Consider the following 25472-nt stretch of genomic DNA (forward strand, 5'->3'; position numbering starts at 1 on the left):
TCCGGTGCAGAAGCTTCCTCCCTAACTCGGATATCATAAGCTCGAGCTGGCGCTCTTGCTTTAGACCTATCTGCAGTATCCTTTGTCCCACTTCAATTTCCACCAGTATTTCCATTCTATCCAAGTCGTCTACCTATCCGAGGAGTTGACAATGGCTTGCTAGATTAATCATCATTAACATCAGTCTTTCTTAGGAAATTTTTCAAAAGATGCTCTATTGATCCATATCGGAAGCAAGCACCTAAATTAAATCAATATAACCCACGATGCAACTTACCACAATGCTCACAAGCAGATCTATCTATATTGTGGACACTTACTGATAGTTTAGACTAAAATCTCGAATCATTAAATTTCATTTTATTTCTACTCACATGCCTTGGTGGAGTAGTTTAGCAGCTAGAAACTTTTTTTAATTTCTTTAGCAAAGGAGTTGTAAATAACTTCGAAACACTACGCTTCCTAAAATCTTGAAATCTTCTTTCTTTCTGTCTTTCATTAATAAAAATTTCTTCTATTTTATGTGCTCGGTCTGTCAAAACAACAAATTCTCGTAATTCCATAGCACCCTAGCATCTTAATCTCATCATTCAGTTCATCTTCAAATCGAACACACATCTCTTCTTCATTTGGCACTATCTCAAGTGCGTATTTACTTAGCTGAACAAATTTGCATTCATATTTGACCACAGATCTATTACCTTGCTTCAACTCAAGGAATTCTTTCTTTTTTTATCTAGATACCTTTTACTCACATATTTCTTTCGAAACTCAGTCTGAAAGTGTTCCCAACTAATACTTTCTTTTGGTACTGTAGCCACTAATGTGGACCACCAATAATACGTTTTGTCATTTAACAGCGGTGTTGCGCATCTAACATAATCATCGAGAGAACACGCCATTTCATCAAAGATTCTCTGCGTATTTTTGGTCATATGTGAAACTCGCATACTAAGACTTGCTCCTTGTTCGAAAGCAAGTACATTAGTATCTACTTCATCATTGGTAGCATGATTAGATTCCGCTGAAATCTTCAATTATATAAGAAAACATGATCATATCGGATCATCCAACATCACACTATCACATATTAAAGTGGCATGTATTTTCTAAACTCAATAAACACTACATTCAATCTTAAAATTGACTAAATTGTAGCTCTGATACCAGCCAAATGTAACACCCTTCGCCTGGCCCGATCGTCGGACCCGAGTTATAGGATGCTACAATAGAACATTGACATTCACAAATAAGACCATCAAAGAAATCTATTATTAAAGTCGTTAAAATGCTATATGAAAAATTATTAAAACAAAACCTGCTAAGGTGATCCGTCAGAATAATGTAGGCAAAAGTCTCTGCACTAGATGATTATCCGTCATGCGTTCATATAAATTTATTGTTATTCGCCCAAACAATCCACTAATTATCCAAAATAAATTAACTTATTTAATAAGTGCAATTATTTCTATTTCAAGCACACTAATAGTTGACGCCAACATTGAACAAGTATCACAAAAGATTATATACATATATATACACATCGTGTAAAATATCATTATTCTTTCATATACAATTTCACTGAATAGCCCCTATATACATGCCACTTGACCCGACGTAGAGTTAAAATAATTCTACCAAAACAGGAGTTGGATAGTGTGAGTTATGGAATCAATTTGCCTACAGAGTTTCGCCAAAATCTCTTCAAAGAAAGGAAAAATTAAATGGGGTAAGCATTATGCTTAGTAAGTACATGGTTTAAAACATTAAACTCACCTCGCAAAACATTCTTACTTACATATAACTTGATTAAATTCTTTATCCCGCCAACACATTACACATGTAAAAGGTAAGTGCATCACATTCAAACATATAACATATCCCAAATAATGCATTACTCATTCATACCTCATTTTAGTTCATATAAATCATATAGCCAACAATTCTATTTCAAGAACATTCAACTGGACAAAACAACATGAACGAAAAGGAATACACTGGTAACCATTTGATAACACTCCAGATTACTCATAAGAGTTATTCCCACCAATAACACACCAGATGCACATAGTGCAAAGCCTGTAGGCTAAATATTCTCCCCGGTAACACGTCAGTTTTCTCATAAGAGCTATTCCAACCAATATCACGCCAGATGCACATAGTACAAAGCCCATAGGATAAATATTCTCATTTGGTAACACGTCAGTTTGCTCATAAGAGCTATTCCAACCGATAACACGTTAGATGCACATAGTGTAAAGCCCGTAGGCTAAATATTCTCCCCCGATAACACGCCATTTTTCTCATAAGAACTATTCCAACCAATATCACGCTAGAACCTCCAAAGATATTAATTTGGAAATCCGAAACAAATGCAGGATTCCAGAAAACTTCAGTAACTTCGTTCATCTTCATCATGTCTCTTCTTCCTGTAAAATGCACAAAAACCCCTTATTGGCCTTCCAATTGTATCTTTTTTTTCATTCGGGCAACACACACATAGCTAGACCTCCTTTATTTACCATTTAACACCTTTTCTCACCTTACCAATACAAGTTTACCAACGTTTTCCATTTTCATTCACATTTAGATATATCATAAATAAACATAACAACACTCTATGAACTTACCTGGTACAGTAGCAGAACAGGATAGCGGAGACTATTCCAAGAGTTTTCCTTTCCCTCTATTATCAACGAGTTGATTTGGTTCTTGATATAAACGTTAACACATTCAGTTCATTAATGACAACACTTCAAGCTTTAACAGTTTTAAAATTAGACATGCAAGTTAGCTAAATTGAGATACAATAATCTCAAAAACACAAAACTCATGAAGAATAGGCTTTGGAAACACTTACATGCAAAACCAATTAATCAAGAAAGCTTATAGCTTTTCTTTCTTCTACAGAGAACAATGTTTTTGTTGAAAGAATATGAGAATGAGACTCTATTTCCATCCACTCCAGCTTATAACACTTAACCTCTTAATTTCATCGTTAAATGGAAATTAACATATGTTTCCACTAAACATTGGCACAACCGGCACTACCATGCAGGAGTGGTAATTTACCACTTTGGACCTTGAAAAATTTTTATTAAACTCATTTGACTAGCTATTCACTAATTCTTACAGATTAGTCCGCACATTTTCAATTCTAACATGCTAACCGAATTTACCAATTCAATCATCAATAGAATAATATAACGAACTTGTAAATATTATTAAATAATATTACTGACGCTATTATCAGAATTGTGGTCCCTGAATCACTGTTTCCGACACCATAAGAAATCAGACTGTTAAATAGAAATAAGAAATTTATATAATTCACCAAGAATTTAAATTGCGATTAATTTAAATTTTCCATTATGACAACAAAAGCTTGATGTACACCACATGCAAGAAGGAACCTTTTGTAACTCATGCCTAGGATATAACGAAGGCTTGTATAATATTTCTCCTGTAAAAAAAAAAGATACTAATTAAATTGTTATAATAATATTTCTCCAGAAAAATAAAAAATATAGAAACTAATTAAAATGTTATAAGTTTTCAAGTTTTTTTTAGTAGCAAACCTTCTTTCTCACATGGAGTCGATAACCAGTTTATTCTTCTTTTCTTTCTTTCTTCTTCTTTTTGTTTTTCTGGTATTCTGAGCGCTTGAACATGATTGTATGTTGTGCGAATTGTGCAGTGAATTCTTGTATTTTTTGGAACTATATTTATAATACACCATATAAATCTCTAAACAAATATATCTACAATTTGTACACTAAAATCAAATAGATAAGATAAATAGAATCTTGACTCAAGAAATTGAAACATAAACTACGGATAATGAAAATAAATGAGTATACATTATGTACTAAATAAATAATTATAGGAATTGAACTTTGATTGATCAACATTTTTTCTTCAAAATTATGGATGTGATTTCGATTCACCAAATTGAAAAAAAAAAGTATGGGTATATAATAATAAGAAAAGGTGTAGAACATGTAGGGTCACAACGTATTGATCTTAATAATAAATGGTGTAGGGTTTTCATTTAGATAATTTAATTTAATAATTTCAGTTGATGCTGTAAAACAAAGCACTAATATTTTAATTTCAATTTAAATATTTATAAATAAGAATTTTAGTTGCATAAGGTAGTTTATTTAGTAAGTAAATAAATAAGAGAGAAGTGATTGTCCCGCAGCTTTATACTTAATAAAATAAGAGTGGACTAGCATTTTAATTGTAATTCATTTAATAACAGTAGAAATATAGTGTTGGATATTTATTACCATTTCACAATTTACTTTTATACAAAGATAGATTCTAGATTATAAATAAGTACTTTGATATTATAATTTTAATTTATGGATTTCTAAGGAATCAAATCAGATTAGCATTTTCTTCATCTAAAATTAAAAAAGTCAAATCAAATCAAATCAAATACTATTTTGATTTCTTGATAATTCCTACCCCTAACTTTTTGACAAAGGTAAAAATAAAAACCAGAAAGTCTTATTTAATGGAAACTAAGAATCACGGAGAATGAAATATTAGACAGAAGTAACAAGAAAACCAAAGTGTGTAAGAGTACTGGTATTATACAAAGCCAAACTTTTTGCAACTCCAAACCTAGGATGATTCAGGAAGATAAAATGAAGGGGCTAGATTGGAGATAAACAAGATCAATGGAAAAGATACCACTACAACATAACCTCATCTTGGAATAGAGATTTCAATGAAAAAAGGGCAACCATGATCTTCACCTTGATCTTGACAGACAACGAACTAGCTTGATTGTCTTCTATTTTTCAACAGAGGAATCTGGAAAAACTGTCAGCTGCAAACAAACGAATAAAAATGAAGCTAAAAGCTAGAGTCCTTTAGCCTTTTCAGGTCCTCCCTCGGTCATGTAGCCCCATTTTATTTATTCAATGTTGACTTCTGGTTAAGTAGTAAAAATCCTCTCTGAGCTAAGAGCTATAAATCCAACTAGTTAAAACTCCAAAGCATGAAAATGCAAATGCAAGCTAATGTAATTTTGCAGATTAAACAAAGGATGACTGTCCGACTTTAGTAACTAAAAATGACATTTGCTATACGATCAATTTCCACCTTTCTCGGAACCCCATTTTCTTAATTCTTTCTGCTGCAATTACAACATATCCAATAAACCTTTTATCCTATGTATCTATCACATACACTGCAGCAATGGCTTTTAATACACAAGACAGAGAAAAGGACGGAAGGAGGAGTTGGTTTTCACAGTCCTGTGAGAAGTGGTCTAATGAATGAGCTGCCATTGAAAACCAAACAGCTAGATAACTGTGAACCTGTAGAAGGAAACTGGAACAAAAACTATGAACTGTAAGCAGCCAACATCGTACATGATGTTGGAACATTGGATGCTTTGCTGGACAATCGACGCTTGTAGCGTTTAAGGACAGATGCCAAGTTCTCTTTTCCCTTCGGAAAAGCTACATCACCAGCAGCAGTACCCGTTCGACCCTTCCGGCACGATATAGCAATCTCAACATCCTTAATCATATCCAAGAGCGTGACTGCATTTGTACACTTACCCTTGCCAGGTTTTGCAGCTGGGGGCAACATTCCATTTGAAACAGGAGGGCTTAACCTCTTCTGATATTCCTGGGGGATTTGAAGGCAGAAGCACGGGGACATTGGGGTTCGAGGCTTTGAAAATGCAAGATCTATCACACCCTGTTAACAAGGAGTAATTGCTATTAATCTCATCAAAATCATGGAGAAACCACCAAAAAGCATCACAAATTCTTCAGCTCAAACAAACGAAATCCAAAATATCAGGCATAGGCTCTCTAAAATTAGACTTGCAAGCATTTTTGCAACTAATGCATCATAAACTTACAAACCAAAAGGAAATCAATTGCCAAATAAGTAACAATGCAGGAAGAAATTTTTATAATGCCATTCAATGAAAGGAATTCCCACTGATTGGAGATAAGAATGGTGAAAGAAGTCAGAAAAACCAAACCTACATAACTCTTTGCAAGGCCAGGGTAATCTTGTACACTAAGTGCAACAGATGAAACAACATAACAAACTTAAAACTTAAACCAACAATGACACAATACACTGAGCACAACATTCACTCCTTGACAAACTGCTAGAGGAATAATGATCACAGTTAAGTTATGCAATACATACAAAGCATTATCGGATGAGAAACAAATAGAAACTATTATACCTGAAGCCGATTAAGCACATATGTGTATTTTCCCCACAGCTCTGGTCGGCTTTCCATCAGTGAAAGATCAAGGATCCGGTGAATGCACCACACTCCAAAGCTTATTATCAAATCCGCTTTCCATATACAGCCCTCCCCACAATGAGGTACAGATGAAATTGAGAAGTTGGCAAAATTTGCCTCATCACTCTTCTGTGTAGAACCATACCTCCTTTCAGAAGACAAGTATTGAGGTTCACGAATGTGAACAACCTGGCTCATCTCTCTAGCTTCAGCATCATAAAGAAATCTCTCCCTTGCTGCTACACGATCAATTAACTCCTCATCAGCTCCATCATTTTGTCTAAACAACCAGTCAGACCCATCTAATTTCAAGAGCCTTGCAATACAGTGTCGAAAAGATTGAAGAAGCTTGGACTCTAAATCCACACCAGAAGCAGTATCCCGAGTTACTGAGTTCAACCCACTTCCAACTGCTTCATTGCCAGCAGTGTGACTTTTGTCAGCTACACCAAACTGCTCAAAAGGCTGTCTAGACCAAAGGGATCCAGTGCCAGAACCTGAACCCAACTGTAAAGGCAAAGCATCTCTATAACCCTTTAAATGAGAAAGCTCATCAAAGGAAAATGGAACACCTACCCTTGACCCAGCATTTGAATACATGGGTGTTCCATAATTTGTCCGACCAATGGACAACCCATATCCAATGGAACTGTCCCACTGGCCACTCTTCTCGGGCACTCGATGAGGAACAGACAGCCCAGATATGTCCGGTAAGCTATGATACTTCTTTGTATTCACTGATATCCCAGAATTATCATTTATCCCAGATAAGTTCTTGTCATGATAAGACCTTTCGGATTGTAGTGCACTACTTCTAGCAACTGCAACATTCTCAAATCCAGGGGGCTGAGCAGGAGTTACCCCATTTTGCGATTTTTGCCTTAATGCAGAAGCCAGGGAGCCTCGATAATTTGTAGGACCCATGGCAGGAGAATCTGATGCTGGTAATTCAATTTGATCATTCAAGCAATTGGAGCTTCTATCTTTAGCAATTCGATTAAGGTAAGATGCAATCTGATATCCATGCACAGTAGCTGGTTGATAATCCCATGCCTCAGCAGATGGTGCAGCACGCAAACTAAAGTACCTCCTTTCACCAGAAATGACATTACAGCTAGAATTTTGAGCATAAGCATCTAATTGTTGCATCTGGCTTGACCACAATGATGATCCTCTAGGATACCCACGTGATAAATCAATACTATTTTGCATCTTCAAATGCTTTGGAGAGTCATACAGGCTTGAACCATTAAGTGCATCAGATCCTCTTCCTCCCACCGAAGGGAAATACCCACCATACTCCTTCCCAGTTGTATCTACTTTTAATGGTTTTGAATCAACACCCAATAGTACATCTAATTTCTTCACCTTTGCTTCTTGGGTAGGTTGCCCATGAAAATCATACAATTGGCCCCAAAATTCATCAAGAATGGCAGCTAATTGACGCCTTGCAGCACGACCTAATCCTGCCAATCTAGAGAGACTTCCAGTACCATTGCCACCATCATCACTTTTCCCGCTGAGGCTCCTGAATGAAGGAGGTCCATCCGGTGCCAAAGAGGAAATACTTCCAGGAGGTTTGGATGGCTCTTCAGGCTCCCAAGAATCTCCATCATCATCTTTTTCGATATGCAGATCTCCCTCAAAACTCACTGTTTTCTCCAGAGAGTTCATTGATTCAATCTTCAGAGTCTTTGTGCCCGGCACATCATCTGTTACCTCATCAACTACAGCAGAAGCTAACTCAGGTATGGATGCTGGTTCCTCAGTGCCACAGAATGGGGGGCTAGGATATTCACCACTAGAAGAGTTCGCATTAACAGTTGTCAGACGTATTTCCTGCTCAGACTCCATGATTGTCTCAGGCAAATCCAGATTATAATTTGGAAAAGATAAATCTGAATGACTTTCAATGGAGTTTTCTGGTGCTAATGATCTTTCCTGTATATGAGCAGGTTCCTCTCCACAATATCTAGTTTCACTTAACTCATTTCCCTCTCTCTCTATAGCTGTCTCAGAAACAGTTCTGTTCATATCCCATTTCCATGCATGAGCTTTACTTTCAGAACTGGCAGATTTTAAAGGAGTAGCTGCCAGCCAAAGCATCAAAGAAAACGATGCACAAGCAGTAGCCAGAAGCACAACAAAAGGAACAGACATGCTAATCCCAGCATTCAATCTCAAATTCCCAGCCCAATCACTACTCCCAAATATCATTTCTACCACAAAGATTATCTTTAAACCCAGAATTCCCATGAATGTTACCAGTGATAGGAACTCCAAAATTGGAGAAACTTTGTAAACACCCATAATTGATCTTGATGAGGCAACCCGAAAAAGGGGGATCACTGAAGATGGCAACAGAAGGGCTACCATCACCTGCGCAAGGATAAACATCTGGTATACCCCCTCAGGTCCAGAAGTCCACACACAATAAAGAGCTGGAACAATTGCTACAATTTTGATTGTTGCACGATGAAGCCAACCCGGTATGTCAAGCCCAAGGAAATTATGCAAGACAACTTGCCCGCCAAGATTCCAGGTTGATGCAGTAAGTTGATTAGATAAGAACATAACCAACAAAAAGACTAGGGGCAGTATACCATTCCTGAATACCTGTTTTAATCATTTCCAAAAGGAATTTATTAATATCCACATATTAACTCAATTGTTGAGAAATATTTAAACATGATTCTTGAAAGCCATCATAAACAATAGCTTATCAGAAAAGCGAAAGAAATTAACCTGCTCCATTGCATCATGAAAAGTAACCAAGACAAGGCCAGCATTGTAGAACACATTTGCAGCTGAATTCATCAGCACATAATTTACTAGATAAATTCCACCAAAGACGCCTAAGATGGCAAAAAGATGGTTGTGACATAAGGCACTCTTAGAAGTATTTGGTGGTCCCAGATGCTCCTGTGGACAGAAGAACAAAACTTCAGAGAGTTGAGAATGAATAGCATAAAATTGAACTCCAAAAAGTAAAAAGGCAGGACCATAAAAAAAAACCAAATGATATTGCAAGCATAAAAGATATAAGGTGCACCAATTTGTCCCGCAGTTCAAGAATTGTATGCCCCATAACATTTAAGCATGGTGCAATGAACATCAGCCGACCCTATATTTGAGAACAATGTCATAACTATAGAAGACCACTAATTGAGGAAAATTATACATGCATTTGACTCAGATTGTAGTGAATCTACAAGGACAGCATCCACATGCAAAGATCCTAAAGAGGCTTCTAAAATCCAAGTATTGACAAAGAAAATGTCAAATTCTTAGTTGAAATAAATTTACAGATAATACAGGAGTCCCCAATCCATTAAAACTGAAATATAAAGGCCCATATACAAGACTCATGTACATACATGCATATACAAGTCCAATCGCAGATACCTGAACAATAGAAGAATGTAGATAAAAATTGTGAGGCATGATGCTTGCTCCAAGAAGACTCATCAGGGCAAATGCACTCTCCCCACTCAACTTTGTTGGCATCCCAAGCATGGAAATAGAAATTTCTGGTTGACTGAGGAGCACTCCAAAAACATAAGAAAGCAATATGAAACCTGCTGCATAGATGCATAGGAAACTTGCCCTGCAGTGATCCTAATGTTGAAAATTGTTTAGACTGCTATGATGTTGCAAGGGAGACATTGTGCAATAAAACAAAGCAGTTTAACATACCAAGGTGGAGGCAAAAACTGGGAATAAAACAGCATCAAGAGCAGCTAGAAAAACACCAGTGGAGAGATCCACCCCGAAGAGAAGATTAATCCCATGTGCAACACCCAGGACCTGGGAAAATATAGACATTTTTCATGAGAATAGAACAAATATCACTATATTAAGTGCAAATAAAAAGAATTATAGCTGCCTTTCATCATAGTTTAGAAAAGAATGCTACCATGGTAAGGTCCAACGCAACCACAGAAAGCTCTGCTTGAACTCCAAGGAATAAACGAGTGGACTTGTCATACTCTTCGCTGCAAATCTATCGCCATAAATTAAGAAATAAATATGTATCATGAAAAGGGTAAAACACAAGTCCACAAATAAGCACAAGCACCTTTGCACATGACATTCTGGTTATATATAAGCACTTAATAAAAGATTAATAAGCATGCATTTGTAAAAAAGGAGTTCTTATGCTTTTTAATCTAGGCAGAAAAATAATTAAACAACATTGGAGAATTTAACTAAATCATGTTGTTATTTTTTATAGAGTTCTACAAGTACACAGATCAGTATAATAGTTGTCAAAGAAATTGTCTTACAAACAGAATAATTCCTAATCTTTTTATTCTTGTAAAATGCACAAGCGTGAAAAGAATACCTGAGCAAGACCACGCCCAGTCACCACACCAATTCTAGCTGACAGATATTGACACAAAATGGCAGCACAATTAAAAAGAAGCATGGGAACTACCAGGTCAAAACCAAACCGTGCACCTCCTTCAACAGTGGCAACCCACTTCCCAGGGTCAACATATCCAATTGATATTAGAAGAACAGGTAAAACAACAGGGAACATCTGATGAAGGGCACCTCGTTGGTGGTTAGCATTTCCTCCCTCAGCTTCCATTTTGTCAACCAGAAATTCAGACTATATGCAAGTTACAGTGCAGTAACGCTTCAAATTCCCTCTTCAGAATAGCACAGAACCTCCAATGCTCAAGAAGTACTACAATTACATGGTTGTTCACAATGACTGAATCTCGTAAGAAAGAAGCTACCCATCATAAGATATTCCGCTAGATATTAGCAAGTTATTTGATTAAACATAATTTTGCAGTAAAAAGCAAACAGTCGAGACCATTTTCTGCAAGACTTGCTATCAAACGAATGTACATTAAACAAAAGCCCTGGCACAGCAGGACTAGCGAGCATCTAAAATGCACTTCCCAAGAATCAGTGCCACCGCAACTGCTGACAGAATCAAAATTGCAGCCTCAGCCACAACCATATAGGGGCTGGCGATTATTCCAACTCTCGCAGGACTTTTACCAATAACTTGAATCAGTATCAAAGGGCAGATACACTCAGCTCCAGTCCCTGAGTAGAACAACAAATAATCCAAACAAATTCCTCCAAAGAAAGCACCTACAAAGTCAAAACCTGAATCAAATCAGTCAAAACCATCAGCCTTGGAACATAACTACAAGAAAAAGGAATTAAAGCATCAAAACCAACATGTAAAACGAATCAGAACCAAATTCTTGCATAAATCAGGATTAAGCCATTTGGTCAAGCTTCAAGACAAAATCATCAGAGTCCAATATACAGTGAACACCATAAATTTCACAAACCGGTACGGTTAACCAGATTATTCAAAAAGAAAAAAGTATAGTGTGAATCAGTTCAAGGATGTAAGCCCTCAGCATCATCACAAGTTCACTTTGCAAACTAAATTTCAGCATCAATGCTAATCAATAGTGATAAAGATCAGCACACAAAAACAAACCAAAATAAACAACCAGAAGACAGAATAAAATACAGCTTCATACAAAATCACAAACCCCAAAAGTACCCCCACACGAAAATTACGAAACAAAAACTTTGAACTTAAAAACAAAAGTCAGATCTTCCTAAAACATCCCAAAGCAAGCAAAAGTGTAAAACCCCACCCAAATGAACAAAGCACTAAGGAACCAATATGAATAAAAATCAAGACCCTGGATCTGATTCAGCTCAATAACTTAAAAAAAAAAAGGGAAAAATTGTTTGCGCAAATTCCAAGGTAGATTACGCATAAAGCAAGAAAACAAAAAAAACCCAAAATAATTAAACAAAAAGAAGAAACAAGTAAATCAAAAGGAAAGAGAAGACTAGAATTGGATTAGGGTTTAGGCCTTTGGGGAAGTAAAAAAATTGTTTTTTGATTTTACCTTACGGTAAAAAGTGGGAGAGAAGGAGCTTATCTGCTATCCTTTTCTCTGCAATCTCTATCTAAGTTTGGGTATTAACAAAAGTAGATCTTCAGGAAGAGGGATTTCTCAAGCCACTGGGTTTTATTTATATATTTTTCTTCACAAACAGAGCGAGAGAGAGAGAGCGAGCGAAAAAGAAAAAGAAAGCTCAGTTTTCAGAAAGAGAAAAAAAAAGATAGATACATGGTCATCTCAGATAGATAAATATATAATTATAAATATATTTTCAAGGGTGTGGGGGCTCTTTCCAAGCCATGCCATGCCATGTTGAAGAAAAGAGGAAATATATTTATATACAATATAATATGTGAAAAAAGAAAACTTTCACTACTAAATACTAATCAAAGCGAAGAAGAAAATGTGTTAAGATGAAAGACAAAACAAAAAGCTAGAAAAAGTTTAAAGACAGACAGTTAAAAGGTTATTGACATCAAAACAGATCCAACAAATCTCGAGGATATCCCACAAAATTTCAACATTACAATTAATCCAACATCTCTCATTGCATTTATATACATTTGATGCATTATTATTTATTTGTATAAACTTTTATATTAATAATTAGGGTAAATCTTATAAAATGATAATTAAGGTTAAGTTTACGTTATTTTCTCACAATTATCAAAAGTTACGTTGTCTTCATTCATGTTATAAATGACACCACATATTAACTCAAAAGCTTAATAATTAATTCAGCCCCTGAACCGCTTTTAATATTTTCTAACCATAGTTTAAAAAATATATAAAAGTATGATAAAATGCTTTAAAAAACACTTGAAAGTTGATAACCTATTTTTAAAATTATAATTATGCAAAAAAATTTAAAATTTTATAAACTCTAAAAGTTGTAATCCAACTTGATGAGATTGTAAGTGAAAATTTTGTATTTTAATTATTGTGAAGTTTTTTTTTTAATGAAATAGAACAACTTTTGCTATTATTGTTACAATCAAATGAACCCACTTTTCCTTTTGTATGTTAGTGTAGAAAAAGTGTGTTGAAGACCCTAATAATACTCTAAAAGCATGTGTGTAAGTGAACACTGAAGGACAAAATAATATAAAGATAATGTGCAAAAGGTTGATGAGTTATTTTGCCGTAGATAAAGTAAATCTGTACCTGCCATTTTTTCTTTCTTTCTAACCAATAGATTTTTTTTACTTGTAATTGATTTACAACTAAGTATATAGTCAATAAATATATATCCAAGAAAGACAGTTTTCTAATTTATTTTAACCAAGGGTGAAGCTAGAACAATTCTTTAGGGGCGAATAAAATTTTAATTTTTTATAGTCTATATATTTATAACTTTTAAACGATTAATTGAATTTTTATAATTTTAGAAGGTTAAAGTGTAATTTTACATTTACTAATTTAAAATTAAAAAAAATTAAGGACTTAAATAATAATTTTATATTTTATGGGGGCCGGGGCCCCTACCCCTACCCCTACTTGCCCCTAAAACCGCCTCTGATTTTAAACCAACTATGAATATTCTTATAAACAACCTTTTGATTATACTTTTAGGATCAAATTAGTTATTAGTGATTAACATACAACACCATTATTTCATTAAGGGGTAACAATAGAACAGGAAACTAATAGTGACCAAAATGTAATAATCTAAAAATGTAAGTGACCATAATGTAACTTTTGATAGTTGGGTTGCAAAAGCATGAACTTAGCCTTAGTTTTGGTGATTATTTGTATACTTTTCCCTAATAATTAGCATTATTTATTACTGAAGAATATTTGATACTCATAGCATAAGTCTCATACACCATCAGCAAATTAATATCACAACACATCATCATTAAATAAAATAAAAAATAGTGAAGGACTTAAAAGATACTAATAAATGTTAAAACTCAAGACTTTAGACTTTAAACCCAAGATCCTAAATCCGAGAGTTATTATTATTATTTTTATAATAGTTAAATTTAATGTTTAATCATATTTAAATAAAACTATCAATATTTATTTACAAGTCCTCTATATTTTTACTTAATTTAATTATAATATATTATATTATTGTTCATTGATGGTGCATGATATTTATGCATTAACGGCGCATCAAATAATATTATTTTGTTTATTAATTATTAATATTTATTTTTAAATTTTATTAATAAATTAATCACAATGTGTTGTGTTAAAAAATTCTAAATTTATATATCGATATTGTGTAAAAAAAGCAATTTAATCTTGTAATAGGCCCACTTTGCCCGGGCCCAAAATCACATAGAAATAAAAACCAAAAAAATAATTAAATGTCCCAAAATGTCCATTTACAGTAATTTAAACCCAGATTGCAAAACCCAATTAACCCAAACCCAGACCAAAAGCCGAATCAGCCCAAATTACTAAACCCTAGCCCAAGTATAATGTGGCCCAAAACAAAACCTTCAGAAGCAGCAAACCCTAAATCCCCTGGCGCCGCAAGCTCCCATGCGTGGCCTCCTCACGTGCGCCTCCGTACCCTCTGTCGCAGTCTCGCACGACCTCTGCACTCCGTACCTGCAAAAGACACACGAAAAAACGCAGCAAAGAAGCAGAAAAATAGGGCAGAAAAATGATGTATTATTTTTCTGATTTATTTTCGATTCGGCTGTAAAGCCATTTTGAGAATCTGTAGAAGCACACCCATGCATATTGTATCAAAAAAAATCTTAAAAGAAAAGCAATAGAAAAAGATAGTAAAGAAAGGTGATTTTCTGGTTATTTCTTTTTTCTTTTCTTTTTTTTTTTACTTTCGTGTTCACTAATCGGAGAAAGGAGGAAGGAGACCCTTACCTTTGCAAACGCGCGCCGACGGAGCCCTCGTCTACTCCGCCCAAATCGGAGTTTAGATGGGGGTTTCATATTTGAAACGGCACAAAAAAAAGGGATCCACGAATATTGTATCAAAAATCAGAAAGAAAAAAAAAATCAAAAGTTCGAAAAAGTGATTTCCAGTTTTGTTTTAAAACCTTTTTCTTTTTTCTTTGATGGATGCTACTGTGGTATGCGAAAGAAAATAAAAAGAGGGGGCAAAGTCTTACCTGTGCGAGCGCTTCATCGGAGCCTAGTTCATTCCGTCAGAATCAGAATCGGAAAAGGCACGAGTTTGCGCGGCAGCTGAAATGGTGAGGAACTAGGTTTTAGTTTAAAGGGAGTGAAATGTTAGACTTTAGGGTTTTCTGAGGTTATTTAAGCGGGATAATACGGCGCCGTTTAGAGGCCTGCAGCCCGCGTGTGTGACCCGACCCGGGGAGGATCCGCGCATTTTTGTTGTATGGTCTATTTGCGCCTCTGATCCCTCCATTTTTCTGTTTTTTAATTTCATTTTTTTGTTTTGCTGTAAATTTCCCGAAAATTTTGAATTTGTTTCAATTCAGTCTTGATCTAAATGCAGCGTTTTGGAGGGCAAGGTTATTTTCCGCTTTACTCCCTCCTTGTTCCTCGCGTGCCCGATTCAGTCCCTTTTCATTTTTATTTATTACGGATTGGCCCTAAAATTTCTGCTTTCATTTTAATTTAGTCCTGATTAATATTTTGTTGTTAATTAATTTACTATCATTATTTTTATTACTGTTTGTTATTATTATTATTATCATATTTGATCATATTTTTATTTACCTATATACCTATGCGTTACTTTATTATTTCCTATTATTTTAGACTGTTTTTTATTATGTATATGTACATATGTAATATGTATTACTTAATTTTAAATTATATACATATATATTTTATACATATATAACTCTCATTAAAAATTATTTTTACATATACATATATTATTGTTCGTTTGGAATCATTTTTTACCTATTCTATGCATGCATGCACTTCATTTCTTTCAATATTCTATTTTTATTTTTGCTATCTCAACTTTTCCTATATATTATATTATTATTTATATTGAGTTTTCATTTCATATATTGTCTATTTTGATTAATACAAGTATATTATTTTAAGTTTTACTTATTTTGACTTCCTTTTTATAATACTTACTTTAGAGTTCATTTAGGTAGTATTATTTCATGTAATATTCATTATCCCATTCTTGAATGTTGTCAAGTTTTTGCATTAATTATTTCATTTTAAAATTTCATTCATGTAATTTTTGTGAATATGCATTCAAATCTCTTTTCTCATATTACCTTTTTGGCACATTTTATTTGTGTTGAGTTGTTTGGTATTTCCTTGATTATTTTAATTAGGTTTTCAAACATGGATGTTAGTATTTGCACAATGTGAGATACGAAATTGTTACTCCTATGTATTGTATTGCTTATTTACTTGTTTATTCTACATACATTAGTGTACGTTGATTTACGAATCTCCATTTCGTGTTGTACTTTATTCCTCTATTGTTTTATTTATTCAAAAGATTATGTTTCATATCATTTAAATGTCAAAAGCGTTTTTATCCAAAAAAAGCTTTCAAATAACGCGACACTCGGAATTGGGAATCCTCGAAAAGATTGTGTCCTAACTTACTGGATTCCAATCTTCCTCGGGATCTAAGAAACCGAATATCCCTTTTAATTAACACACAAATAAAAAACTCATTCTCGGGAATTCGACACGTTGTGTCCTAATGCATTGGATGTGACATGTCGTTTTCTCGAGACGAGGATTCTTCTAACAAATGAAAATAAAGGTAATATTTGATATTTAGGGATTTTGTGAAATCGAACCCTAACTTACTTGGTTTGATTTTCTCATTGAACCCAAATGATCAGATACCCTTCTCAAAATGTATAGGTTTTAAAAATCAAGAGATAAACTTAATTTTAAGGATTTGAAACGTTGCACTCTAACTTACTGAGTGTGACAATTTATTTCTTTGAAATAAGTAAGCCTTATCATCCAATTCATTTTATTCAAGATAAAAGGATCATATTTTAAAATCTTTTCAAAATTTCAACATTAAAACATTAAACAATCAATTCGGTACCAATTTTGGGCGTCACGAGGGTGCTAACCCTTCCTCGTGCGTAACCGACTCCCGAACCTGTTTTCTCAAAAAAATTCGCAGACCTAAAATCGTTTTCAAGGTGATCCGATCACACTTTCAATAAAAGATCGGTGGCGACTCCCATTTCCATTTTTAGAAGTCGACCCCCATTTTTCAAACTTAAAAATGGTTTCGACAAATCTCTTTCAATATAAATGAAACAATTTAAGAGAAAATATTTGATATACTATGAGTAGAGTTTTTAGATTCCACAAGGGTCGACAAGTGTCCTATAAAGATATAGTAAAATATCTAAAAATAAATATTAAAAAAAAGACACATACAATAATTTTTTAAAACTACTACTGAAATAAAAAAAAAATTCACTTTTAACATGCCAAATACGAATCCACAACAATTTTATACTATTAAAAATTAGGCAATTGATAATTGTTTTAATTATTTTCATTAATAAATTATAGGATAAAGCTCTATTAAAATAAAAGAAGCAATTTCGTTTGTATAAGTTTTAAAAATGAGAAAATAAAGATAAGTGCTGTTAATTGTTTTTGTTAATTAAATCTAAAACTAAAGAAAAGTTCAGTTGGTTTGACCAAAAAACAAACGAGGAAAGAAACAAAAGTTCAGTTGTGAAAAACATGCCCATGTTTGAATGTATAATTTTGTTGAATTCTAAATATTATTAAATATGTATAATATTCAAAAAATTATAAAATATTCTAAATTTTCAGAAGAAATGAAAAATTCAAAAAAAATTATATGATTAATAATTAGTTCCAAAATTTTGAAAAAAAATTAAAAAAAAAGTTTAATGTATTTTAAATTTTCAAAAATTGAAAACAAAAATATTTTAAAATTAAAAAAAAAGTTTTTAAACACTTTATTTTGTAAAATTTTTAAAGTTGTGGAAATAATTATTATTTTGAAATTTTAAAATATTTAGAATATTATATAAATTATATTTTCTAATTTTTAAAATTCAATAAATTAAGAATGGATGGTAATTAAATTAGTATGGAATAAAAACTCTATATACTACACATGATTTTCATGAATTATATAAAATCATATTCATGGAGTGAAAACAAATGAGTTGGATTTGCATGGCCATGTGCAGCCATGTTTATGAAGTTGGCCATCTGGAATAATATTTTAAATAATAAGCATTAATCTATTAGAATTAGGAAGAATAATGTGGGTTCTATTTCTTTAAAAACAATTTGATGAGAAATAAAAAATTATTATTTCCAAACAAGTTTTTATTACAAAAAAAGATGGAGATATTTTCAAAGATCTTTAAATAACGTGATTTAAACTGTTATCATATAAACTTACCATTAAAAATTAACCATTTATTTCAATAATATTTCATAATTATATATATTTTAAAAACCCAATATTTCCGACAGTGAAGACAAATCGTATCATAATTATTAGATATTTTTAGTATGAAAATTAACATTTTTTTTAACATTCAACCTGAGTTTATACCCTTCATTGCAAAATATCTGTAGGCAAAATTTAGTAAGAAAATAAAATTTCAAACGCCGAATTAAGACACAAGTAATAAATGACCCAAAAACACTTATCTTAGAAAACTCAAACATGCTTCTTTTTTCTACTTCTAGATAAATGTTTTAACTTACATATTTAGGATCTACTTCCTTTAGGCAAGTAGTATTTTTTATTTTTGGAAAATAGTTTTGATTAATGAAAATTAATTAAAGTATAATTTTGAAAATCGATAATTCCCAACCTAAATAGTTTCTTTTCGCAATTCCAATTTGGACATAAGGTTTTAAATTTGGAATTCAATATCAAAATTTTAGTTGAATCCAATTCACTTTTAAAAAATATGCTAAACAAATTTTATAATTTAAATTCAACACTTAAATTTCTTCACATTTTGTTTTTATCATTTAATTTTTTTACTTTATCAAATAAATCATAGGCTTTTTGGTAAAAGTTTCATGGAGGCCCTGTACTAAAAGTAGGATTGCATTCGATCAAAGAGCAAATTGATAAATTCGTCACTGAACATTAGATCAAAGAGCAAATTGGTTATTCTGTTAAAAATTTCATCCATTTTTACTGTTAGAGATTGGTCCCTACATGTTAGCATAAGATACATGTGACATGCCAAGCATCACTATTTGATTACGCTATTTTTTAACAATATAAAATGATGATTTTTTTAACAAAAAAGATTAATTTACTCTTTGATCTAAATTATAATGACTAATTTATTTATTTTTAAATGTATACTACTCATAGCTAAGTTTTAAATAAAAATTAATAATATAGTAATAGACCCAAGGAAAAAGGAGGGGCAAAGCGGAAAGGCCTTTTGTCTAAGGAAATTCAGTGCATCAAGCTACATCTCTCCATAATCTGCAACTCTGTAATTAAAAAAGAAATAATATTGTATAACGTATAAAATACAAATGTGACAAAAACTGAAGCACCCGAGATTTAAAAAGCAAAATGAACAAGTTCAATGAACATTGAGAAATTGATTTAAGCAGATGTACTTAGAACCCATGTTTTTAAACAGAGTAATTACCATTGAAATCCACAAAAACAAATGTGTAAAAAGAAATAATAATAAAGCTGTAATATTAAGGGAGACAAAATCTCCATTAGAGCCAACAGGGTCCTGACCACTATGCTGCCACGAATCTAGTTTGTTTACTAGATTCAGATTTTTTGTGCTTTGGGAGCCATTGAAAGGATGTTTTGAATTCATTCATAAATTTATTTTCTATCTATTTTTGGAGATTAATGTCACTTTTTTTTAGAAAGAAAAAACATAGTTGTTTCTCTAGGGCTTTGGTTCATTGCATCTTAATTGTTTAAGATGTCATTAACATGTGAACCATTTCATTGCTTTTGGCAATGAGGTTGCTGATTAACTTAATCAAATGTGAATATTAGTATTTACTGAAATACTTAATCACATTTTTTTAATTAAAATAGTTTAAGAATAAAATATTTATATTTGTTTTTTTTTAAATTTAACATCTTGTAATTTTAACACGTTCATTTAGATTTAATTAGTTTAAATGTTATATATGTTGTACATGTTTTTAATTTATTAATTATGTTAAGAGTCAATTTTATATTCCAACTATAACTTGAGATATAAATGGATAAAATTTAACTTATTTGAATTCTCACATTTTTTTTCTACAACTTAATGGGCTCTGTTTCATGCACTCTGATGATTGTATATAGCCCTTTTGTGAAGAAAAAAAAAATTATATTCTCCCTATTTTTCATTAACATTAACTATTGTAAAAAATATATATACAAAAGAGTTTCAAATATAATAAGAAATAGAGTTCAAACAATAGAAGGTAACTGCAACAAAAAAGATAACTATACCTAAAATCTAGGCTTAAAAATATTTAAAAATATTATCCTTTATTATCCACTTACAAGTTGAACCGAGGTGGCAAACATGTCTCACAACATTTGAAACCAACCTCTCAGCCACGACTTTGTCAAAATATGAGCACTTTGATCATGAGAAGAAATGTAAGCTACTTGAACATGTTTGGAGCGAACAAGGTCACATATAAAAACAAAATCAATTTCCTTGTGTTTAGTGCGTCAGTGAAGTACATGATTAGTCGCAATGTATGTAGCATTAATATTGTCACATCAGAGAAGAGGGAGAGAGGATATAAGCAAGCTTTTCTCTTGAAGTAAATTACAAATCCACTTCAACTCATAATAGCATCAATTAGTGCTTGATATTCAACCTTGGTAGAACAACGTGAGGTTGAACGTTCTTCTTTGCAAATCAAGACATCAACTCATAATGGCGTATCCAGCCGTAAATTTCTAATAATCAACATCACCCGCCCAATTCGATCACAAAAACCATGTAAACTATGTGTGCCATCAAAGGAAAAGAATAGACCATAATTGAATGTAATCTTTAAGTAGCATAAGTAATGCTTCACTACAAGTCAATTATGCACTGCAACCGAATGTGTAAATTGACTCACTTTATTAATCGCATAGGAAATATTGGGATGTGTAAATGTCAAATATTCCAACCCACCAACAATGCTGCGGAAAAAGGTCTCATCACAAAACTTTTCACTATCAGGCAATGCTAATTTGTCAACGAGGAGAAGACAAAGTAGAAATATCATTGCAAGAAGACATGCCAAAGCGAAGTAAAAAGTCTTTAATATATTTAGATTGATGGAGCATAATACCATTTTATTTCCAAGTAGCCTGAAGGCTGAGAAAGTAATGAAGTTTGCCAAGGTTTCACGTGGCAGACTAAGATTGCAAGTGGGCAATGAAGGTGTCAACAATAGAAGTATTAGATCCAATCACAATAATGTCATCAAAATAAATGAGACTGGACAATTTGTTAGAACCGATATTGAGATCAAAGAGAGAGACATCAGACTTGGAATCTAAAAAATTAAAGTTGTGTAAGCCATCTGTGAGACACTGATTCCAAACCTACAGAGCCTATGTGTAAGCTATAAATCGGTTTTTCAAGCCTACAAACATAATTTAAATAAGCAAGGTCAATGAACCCAGGCGATTATGTCATGAATACATCCTCATCAAGCTTTCCATGTAAGAATGCATTTAAGATATCAAGTTGACTAAAGATTGAATGGTTGTGGGCTTAATCACTGGACTGAAAGTATATTCAAAATCAATCTTTGGACGTTGGTGGCAACCCTGGGCAACTAAACGAGCCTTATACCTCTCAATTGTCACATCTGCTTGTCTTTTGGTTTTAAATATCCAAGGACAACCTACAACACTCTGACAAGGAGGTGGAGGAACAAAGTGCTTAGTACCATTGAAAATGAGTGACTTGTATTCAACAAATATAACATCACGCGAATGTTAAATCTATAACACCTCTAACCCGTACCCATTGCCGATTTAGGGTTATAGAGCATTACCTTACAAACAGAGCATTTAAACATACATTTCATACACTATTATAAACATATTATAAACCAATCATTCACATTCATATTGTCCCTAAATCGAACCCTTGAAATCCTAGAAATACCTTAGAAACAATTCGGAACTAAATTGAAAACATTTGGAAAGTTTAAGAAAAAGTTACAAAAATTTGAAAATAGGGGTCACACGGTCGTGTGCCTCACACAGTCGTGTGCCTCACACCCGTGTCTCAGGCCGTGTAACCTTTGAACTAAAAGCACACACCTACAAGGCATCAAACCATACCTAAACATGCATATATTTGCCATTCTAAAGGTTCTAATTCAACTAACCAATATGTCATTCAAAGGCACCTAAAAAGCAATCATCAAAACTTACCTAAACATGTCATCTTTACCAAATTTCAAACATCAATATCTAGTTCAATACCTTCCAGCACATGCCATATGTAACAACCCTAACCCATATCCGTTACCGAAACAGGGTTACGGAGCCTTACCAAAATATACAGATCAAATACAGATAATTCATATTACTTAACATTCATATCAAAAATTATTCGTAAAGTCCCTTATATGAGCCCTCGAGGCCCAAAACATACATTAGAAACAAGTCAGGACTAAATTGGGTACTTAGAGAAATTTTCGCAAAATCTCAAAATTTTTCCTAGGTATAGGGGACACACGCCTGTGTGGTAAGGCCGTGTGACACGCCCGTGTCTTAGGCCGTGTGGGCATTCGAAATAGGGCACACGGTCGTGTCCCAGCCCGTGTCCATACCCGTGTAACTCTCTAACTTAGGTCACACTACCAAGTCACACGCCGGTGTGTAGATGCAGGGGTCACACAGTCAAGCCACACACCCATATGCCAGGCCATGTGAAAAATCCTAAACATTCTGTTTTGAATTTTAAAGATGCAGGGGATACACGACCAAGACACATGCCCATGTGCTAGGTTGTGTGTCACACATGGTTGAGACACACGCCCGTGTGGATGAAATAAGGCCATCTCCAAGCCATATTTCTCACCTAAACTTACCTTTCACCTACATAAACACTTAAATATATTTTCAAGCCAATACAATACATTCAAAACCAACCAAGATCAAGTATTTTACATGATATAATACCTCATATAACCAAGTGTACAAACTTACCAAATCAACCATACATACATATAGGCATATTCTACCAAATTTATACTATCTCAAACCAATCCTAAACATGCCTATATGATTTCCATCATTTATCCATTTCAAATATACACCAACATATTAAAGCCATTTTTTGCATATCAAAACATACAAATTACAAGCCATACCAATGGCTAATTTCAACCAAACACATACATGCCATTCTTAACCACTTTTAGCCTATACATGCCATTATAATATAAAATTTAATTTACTATTTATACCGAAACGAGCTGATGGATAGTGTGAGATATCTCTGCCAAGCTTCCAACGCAACAAGCTTCTAAAGTACTACAAAAAAAAGGAAATAGAGCAGAGAAAGCATTTTAATGCTTAGTAAGTTCATATCGACTTGGATTTTGAAAAATGAAAATGAATGTGAGAGTCGCCACCAATCTTTTTTGATGAGGTGTGATCGGGTCAACTCGTAAAATGATTGTTTTTAATAAACGGTTTAGATTTATTAAAACAATGCTTTTGGTCTGCGAAATTCAGAAAAATAGGTTCGGGAGTCGTTTACATACGAGGAAGGGTTAGCACCATCGATACGCCCAAAATTGGTACCTCGTTGATTAATTAGTGTCTTAATGTCGAAGGTTGAAAGATTTTAAAATACGATCCTTGTATTAGAAAAACTTGGATATATCAAATTAGCCGTTAATACCCTCTCATTTTAGAGAGAGATAATATCATACCCAATGAGTTAGGGCATGCTTATTTCACCTCCTCAAAAATGAACTTGTCCAAAAAATCGTGCAATAAAATTGAAAAGGATATTCAATTGTTTAGGTCAGATGAAAAAAATCGCAGCCCAATACGTTAGGACACAATTTCTCAAAATTCTAAACATTGAATATTGCCTTTATTATTTTTTAGAAAAATCCTCATCTCGAGAAAACAACGTGTCATATCCAATGCGTTAGGACACAACGTATCGAAATCCCGATACGAGAATACATGCCAAAAATTTACTTATTTAAAAGATATTTAGCTATCTCGGGTTTTTTTTTAAAAATGATCATGCCCAGTAAGTTAGGATACGATCTTTTCTTAATTCCCGAGATCGTTTAAAACTTGAGTTTGAAAAGATTCGTGTATTTGGATTTATCGAGAAGATCGAAACCCCGTAACTTAGGGTACGACTTTCTCAAATCTAAACACGAGATCTTGTTTATTCAAAAGTCATAATTTATACATTGAATAAAATAATTTAACACAAAATAGCAGAAATAAAACACGATGTTAGTATGCGTACAAAGCAATATTGAATGCGATAGTACAAAAATAATACGAGCAACAATAATAAAAATGAATGAATAAAAGAGACAAATTAATAACATGCAAAATAACAAGTATATAAGCAAGTAAAGTTAAAGCATTCCTTTAAAATGCCAATGAAAACATAAATAAATAAATGAATAAAGAGAATGAATAAAATTATAAAAAGGATACATATGTATGTGTTTATGAAAATAAAATAAGTATATAGATATATACAGATGTATGTAAGTTAAAAAATATAAGAAAAACATAAGTATGTATATATGCATACAAATATAAAAAAGGTATAGGGATATATATATATGTATATATGTAAAGTATAAAGTATAAAATATAAAATATAAATAATATATGACTATGTATATATATAAAATAATAAAAAAATTTATGTACGTACATGTATTAAAAAATGCTTATATATATTTTAAAATATATAAAAAAAACATATGTATGTATATGCGCTATAAAATATACAAACTATATATGTAAAAAAAGGGATGTATTTTAAAAATATAAAGAATATATATAAGTATATATATTTATGAAAATAACATATGTATATAGATATATAGATATGTATATAAATTATAAAATATAAAAAAAATACAAGTAATTATATAATAATAATTGTAATAAGACACATACACTTGAAGTCTGAATAAATGAACACAAATAATAATATATTAACAGTAACAAACAATAATAATAATCATAATAATGTCTAATTTACTAATAAAATAACTAAAATAATAAAACAAACAGGTTTAATTGGATTTTGGAATAAAAATTGGGGGTTTAGAACGCAAATAAACAAAAAAGGGGTCCTCAGGGACCAAAATATAATGCGCCTAAAGAA

General features: G+C 32.7%; 1 protein-coding gene across 3 annotated transcripts; it reads right to left on the reverse strand.

Moving 5' to 3' along the window:
* Positions 1-4536: 4536 nt before the first annotated feature.
* Positions 4537-12710, reverse strand: LOC107899635 (ethylene-insensitive protein 2). 3 transcript variants are annotated; one of them, XM_016825400.2, is made up of 8 exons: positions 12187-12710; positions 10635-11401; positions 10206-10292; positions 9986-10096; positions 9695-9907; positions 9035-9211; positions 6227-8905; positions 4537-5721 (listed from the first exon to the last, which is right to left on the reverse strand). In XM_016825400.2, the coding sequence occupies exons 2-8, from the start codon at positions 10881-10883 to the stop codon at positions 5359-5361; spliced, it is 3879 nt and encodes a 1292-aa protein (XP_016680889.1). In that variant the 5' UTR covers positions 10884-11401; positions 12187-12710; the 3' UTR covers positions 4537-5358. The 3 variants fall into 3 exon arrangements, with proteins under 3 accessions (XP_016680889.1, XP_016680890.1, XP_040947119.1); XM_016825401.2 differs by having other exon boundaries at positions 10635-11416; positions 12187-12571; XM_041091185.1 differs by having other exon boundaries at positions 11492-12412.
* Positions 12711-25472: the final 12762 nt, after the last annotated feature.

This window comes from Gossypium hirsutum, chromosome D04 (genome assembly GCF_007990345.1).
Source record: "Gossypium hirsutum isolate 1008001.06 chromosome D04, Gossypium_hirsutum_v2.1, whole genome shotgun sequence".
Lineage (NCBI taxonomy): Eukaryota > Viridiplantae > Streptophyta > Magnoliopsida > Malvales > Malvaceae > Gossypium > Gossypium hirsutum.